The 6,171-nt window shown below is 40.8% G+C and overlaps 1 protein-coding gene across 1 annotated transcript; it reads right to left on the bottom strand.

Annotated features, from left to right (window-relative positions):
* Window positions 1-3,566: 3,566 nt before the first annotated feature.
* LOC140177653 (uncharacterized) lies at window positions 3,567-4,291 on the bottom strand. Its single transcript, XM_072210799.1, has 2 exons — window positions 3,731-4,291; window positions 3,567-3,635 (listed from the first exon to the last, which is right to left on the bottom strand). Exons 1-2 carry the CDS (start codon window positions 4,289-4,291, stop codon window positions 3,567-3,569), a joined length of 630 nt encoding a protein of 209 aa, XP_072066900.1.
* Between the last annotated feature and the right edge of the window lie 1,880 nt (window positions 4,292-6,171).

The raw sequence follows: 6,171 nt of genomic DNA, 5'->3' as shown, positions 1-6,171 counted from the left end.
ACATTTATTTTTCAAAACAAATAAGATGAAGATTATTTTTTAAAATAGTATTTTTTTGGGTTGGAACCAAAATCGGGTAGACCAAATCCGATTTTGGTGAGAATCGGGTGAGGGTTTACGGATCTGTAATAAGAATTGAGGGAGTATGGCCCAATTTTGTGCCACAGCAAAAAAAACTTGATGGGGATCCACCTGATTTTGGTGTGGTCCTCCCACTATAACAAAACGATTCAACTCTAACTTTGCCACATACATCTTTACTCACTCTTTTACTTTCACTCCGTCACCTCCAGTCACTCTCTCCCTTAATAAAATTTACAAAACTATTAATGGTTCCTACTTCCTACTCTAAAGACATGAAGAATATACACAATAATACTTTTTGTAGTAAAATGTGTCATCGGTTTCATCAGATATGTTTAATATTTTTTTCCACTTGTTTTATATGTTGCTGACCAGCAACTTGCAAAATATATTTTTTTAAAGAGTAAATACTCTTTTCGGCCCATGTCCTTTTTGGAAATTGACTACACGTCTCCTAACCTTTTTAAATTACCAAATCGGCTCCTATTCATATACTCCGTGATACCAATTAGCCTTTCCGTTAGTTTCTTCGTTTAAAGTCGTCGAAAAACGCTGAGGTGTAACGTGCAGCCCGTGACATGGCGTTGGATCATCATACGTAGAATACTCTGTGGGCATTGGGACAATTAAGCCCCTGCACACTCAGCAAAGCGACGTCGTTTTGAAAAGAAGCCCTTTGGCTCGTTTATGGTGAAATCTCAGTCTCCCTATTTCTGAACCCTAACACTAGTGCCTCAAGCATGAGCGATCCAGAGCAATCTTCAACCTCTAACACACGCCGTGTCTGGAGGAAGACTATGGTGGGTTCGAGTAGCAATGCATGTGAGGGTATGAAGGCCAAGTTCTAGCACCCTAAATGCAAGTGTGGCACATATGCAGTCATGCAAGAGTCTGGGACAGCCAAGAACCCGGACAGAATCATCCTGGGTTGTTTCTACTATCGCGTAAGTGTGCATCCATCTTCAGTTTATGTAATCAACTTCTTGTGTTGTTTAACAAGTTGTATTTACTATAATGGCGATTGCAGATGGAGCAACATCACTGCAACTATTTTGTTTGGCTGGACAAACTGATTGCTAAACATTTTGGACATGAAGATGACAATGATGTTCAAGGAAGAATGGCTATGCTGGAGAATAGATTGGAGCAACTGGAATTCAAGATTGAGGATGAATATGAAGGAAAATAAAAAAATGTAGTAATACCCATGGTGTATTTGTTATGCTGGCAATGTTAATTCTGTTAACAGCAATTGTGTTTGTAGTGTTTTAGGGTATATTGTGTTGCTGTAAGTGATGCATGGACAAGGTTAAGAGTTAGGTTAATTTGCTCTGTAATTGTATATTCTATATGAATTGAATGTGAATTTTTTTTTGTAAGATTGTAAAGCCTGAACCCATGATAAGTCTGCACAATGTTGTATAAGCTAAAATCATAATGTTTATATTCATACTGCTAAGCACAAAGGCTATTACAAAATCAGCCAAAAAACATGTTCCAGTAGTGTTAACTGTATTACTTCTTACAACTTGACAACCAAAAAACTTGACACTAAAATATTCATAACTATAACTATGATTATGTCATTTCTAAAGTCTTGGTGGCCTAAAACCATATGTTGGCTTGAATCTGTAGGGTGCATTTAGGCCTGGTGTGGGGATAAACGTGAAAGGAGTTGTGGCAGTCCCTGAGCCAGTTGCTCCTTCTTTTGGAAGTTGCTGCTAAGTTGGTGGTTGTGTGGTTTGGGTTGTTGCTTGCTGTAGAGGGGGCTGAATTGTTGGGGTTTTGTCCTGCTGCATAGGTGGCTGAACTGTTGGGGCTGTAGCCTGCTGTTGAGGGTGGTGAACTGTAGGTGCTGGAGGTCTAGTTATTACTTGCTTTGGTCTGAAATTTGGCCCCTGGTTGAGTGTAGTTGGGGTAGTAGGGGTTGAGGGCTCAGTGTTGAAGCTCACACCCTAAACCACATGAAAACAACTCAGCTTAGTGCATTTACTCTTGGGCCAAAAAATTTTATAGTTGCTGGACATGAATCTATAAAATAACATTACCTCTAATGGTGGTGGGCAGACTGTGAAGATTGGATCTCAACTCTTGTCTCTTGTTGGACTGAATTTGGGTTGGAGGTCTTTGGGACTTTTTTCTTTTGCCTTTTTGCTTTAGCCTGTGAAAGACACAAGAGAAGCAAAGTAAACATAGCCATGACAGAAAAAAAAACTCAACTAAGTTTAGGATCTAAGACAGTGGTCTACCACTGGATCAATAGATGTGGCAGTAACATTTTGGGGGACATTTGTTCGAACTCCTTCCCCTGCCTGTGCAAATCAAAAATAACATCTCAACTACTATACTGCTCAATTGAATGGAGGAAATAACAACTACTACAATGAAAAAAAAACATGTAGAACTCCTTTAACCTGTGCTTCCTGCTGATCTAGAGGTGGCTGTGATGATTGGTTTCCATTTTGTTGTTGCCTTGGCTTCTTTCGCTTTGGTTGCCAATTTGGATTTGTAGGAGGGCCTTTGCAAGTCATGTGGTAGTGTCCCTTTTGCCCATATTTACTGCATGTTACTTGGAATGACTTCCTCACCTTGTGACCTTGCTGCTGCATTTGAGACTCAGCCACCACATCAACAGCCCTTTTTTTGGTTGGTATCCTAGGGGGTCTCTTAATGATTGGTGCCTCTGGACGCAGCCTGTTGGTTTCTTCCCAAAACTCCTCAGAGTTCATTGGTTTAATGGAGTCCCCATAAGTAGCCCGAATAGCTTCCATTGTAAGCTATTTGTGGGCAAAATCCTCTGGCCTCAGTTGTTGTTTCCTTAACCTTGATATAGCAGCTACTGCATGCTTGCATGGAAACCATGGTAGGATAGATACATAAATGCAACAGTTACTGAATCAATATTTACTTAAATCACATAACTATTAGCAGCCAAACAATAAGTAGATGATTAAACCTGTTAGTTGCCAAACATTGCAAGCACATGTTTGCCTTTGCAAATTGACAGCCACTCTTGTCTGGTATCTTTGGACTTCAAACAATACCCTTGCTTCATCCCCAACCCACTCTGCTGTCTACTTGTTGCTCTCAGGAATGATGTACTCATCCAGCCTTAGTTGTTGAACTGGAGCCAACTTACCCATGCATTTGCTTAACTTGTGCTTGTGCCCTGCCATTTTTCGCATAATGTAACTTCGAAGCTCCTTGCACATAGTTAAAATTGGCATCTCTCTGTACTCCACGATTTTGGCATTCCAAACTTCTCACATGTTATTGGTGATATTGTCACACTTCGGGCCATGGCTAAAGTAAGCCTTCGTCCATGCACCGGGATCAAACTTCCGTAGATACTCCTAAGCATCCTTGTTCACCTTCTTCACAAGCTCCATGTTGTCTTTGAATTCTCTCATTGTTGTGCTCTTAGCAGCCTTCCAAACTAGCCCTTTTGTGTGCTTGTCCTTAAAGTGCTTGATGAAGTTTTTTCATATATGTAAGACACAATTTCTATGATGGGCTTGTGGCATAACCTCATGCAATGCCTTAGCCAACTCCTGCAATAACAAGTCAGCCAAGAGTTGAATTAACAAGTAAGCACAACACACAAACCATATAACAAAAAGAAACATAAAGAAGGAATTCATGTTACCTTCTGCTGGTCGGACATGAAGTTCCACCCATTGGCAGCCACCGGACCAAGATCATCGTGCAGGATTGAAAGAAACCATTTCCAGGGATCAGTGTTCTCAGCTTCAACTACAGCAAATGCTATTACAAAGAAACTATTATTGGCATCTTGCCCCACAGCTGACAAAAGATGACCACCGAAGTACCCTTTTAAGAAGCATCCATCCAATCCGATCAGAGGGCGACAGCCCGCCTTGAAGCCTTTCTTGCAAGCATCCAGTGAAATGTACAACCTATTGAACAGTGGACGACGCTCCAGTTGAGAAATTACATCAATCATCCCAGTGGAACCTGGATTGCTTCTGTGAATTTCATTTAAGTAGTCATGTAGCTTTCCATATTGTTCTCGCTCCTTTCCAATTGTTTGCACTTTAGCAGCTTTCAAAGCTCTGTATATCATCCTGTAATGTACATTGACATTGTAGTCTTGTTTCATGTGCTCTAGTGCCTCTTTCGGAGTCATTAGAGGTTGAGTTACCAACCTTTTTACCAATTTACTTGTCACCCAAGCTCTATCAGCCATGTTACTGCTCAAATTCTTGCCACAGTTGTGCTCTCCAATGAATGTCTTGATTTGAAAACTTAGACTTTAACTATTATGAGAGAAAAACACCAGCCATGGACAACCCTCCTTAGCACACCTTGCTCTAATCCTCTTGGGTTCATTCTTCAAATACATAAGCTCTTTACCCTCATATACAAAGTAGTCCTTAAGTGCTTGCTTGAACATTGCCATGGTCTCAAAGTGTTGTCCAACCTGAAACTGAACCTCACCATACTCTGCATCCTCATTGAAGTAAGGATATCTTGCCTTATGCTCCTCATCTGAACTAGATATTGGGGAGTTAAATGCCTCAGACTCATATTGATATGGCTTATCTAGGTCTGAGTCCAATTCCTCAGCCACTGGATCTGAATTGGGCTTATCTCTTGCCTCATCATTTGGTTCAACCTCAGCTGGCCCATTACCTTGATCTCCACTAGGCCCAGTATTTGGCACATTGTTTGCTTCTTGTTGGGATAGAACATGTTTTCTTTTTCTTCCAACACACCTTTTTGCCTTCTTCTTCTTAGTCCTAGGAGACATGTCCTTATCATCTATTCTACCAGGTGGCACATTCTTCTTCTTTTTAGGTGTCTGTTGTCTAACACAACTCTTCTTCTTAGTACACTTTTGTCCAGCATCCATTGCCTCTTTCATCCTCACACTAGACTGCTTCTTCCTCACACTCTTCCTCTGTACATTAACTTCCTCATCACTACTACTTCTATCAGATTCGAATCCAGGTGGAGGGGGTCTGTAGGGTTCGTCTTCAGTTGTCTCATATCCGTCATCTGAAGAAGACGAATTTACCTCAACAACATCTGGCCCATATACTGGTTGACTAACATCATGCTCAAAATAAATAACCAGCAAATCTGACTCCACATTCTCCATCTTTTTATCACACATTTCATTGATTTCCTTATCTCCTTTAAGAACATGCAACCCAGACTCTAAATCGGGGGCACTACCATCATACCAATACATCTGTTTGTAGCTTGTATACCCTAAACCCTTGAACATCTCCTCCAAATCCTTGAAATTAAAATAATCTATGTCTAATGGAAGAAATGTCTCAACACTTCCATCGTGGTAGTACAATGCACCATCTTCATCCCATTCAAACCAACCCCCATGATGAAAAACAGGGACTATTTCATATGATATTTATTAGAACAACAATGTGCAATAATTAGAACTTAACTAACTACTTCCATCAGACCTCATTTTAACATTTTAGAACATGTATGGGATGATCACTAATCCAAATCATCATTAACAAAAACCAAGTTCAGGAAAAATATTTTTGAGCAACACAAGCTAACGAAGCTTCAAGATCAGATAGCGACACTAACCTTAGTAGCGCCGTCAGTTCCTCCGTCTGCAGCACCGTCAACGCCTCCGTGTTGGAAGTATCTGTCAGCTTGCTTGGGGGGAAACGTTTCGTTCTCTTAGGGTTTCTTCGTAATTTTGAGTAGAGAACGAGGGTGATGTATGGTAACTGAAGTGTGCACAAGGGGGAGAATGGGATTTCACCCCCAAATGAGCAAAAGAATGCCAAGCAAAACGACGTCGCTTTGCTGAGTGTGCAAGGGCTTAATTGTCCCAATGCCCACAGAGCATTCCACGTATGATGATCCAACACAACGTCATGGGCTGCACGTTACACCTCAGCGTTTTCCGATGACTTTGAACGGAGAAACCAATGGAAAGGCTAATTGGTATCACGGAGTATATGGATAGGGGCCGATTTGGTAATTTATAAAGGTTAGGGGGCGTGTAGTCAATTTTTAAAAAGGACAGGGGCCGAAAAGGGTATTTACTCTTTTTTAAAACTTATTAAACACCGCACATCATAT

This window comes from Arachis hypogaea, chromosome 13, assembly GCF_003086295.3.
Source record: "Arachis hypogaea cultivar Tifrunner chromosome 13, arahy.Tifrunner.gnm2.J5K5, whole genome shotgun sequence".
In the NCBI taxonomy this organism is placed as follows: Eukaryota; Viridiplantae; Streptophyta; class Magnoliopsida; order Fabales; family Fabaceae; genus Arachis; species Arachis hypogaea.
Note: the sequence above shows the minus strand (reverse complement) of the source record. Positions and strands in the feature narration are given on the sequence as shown.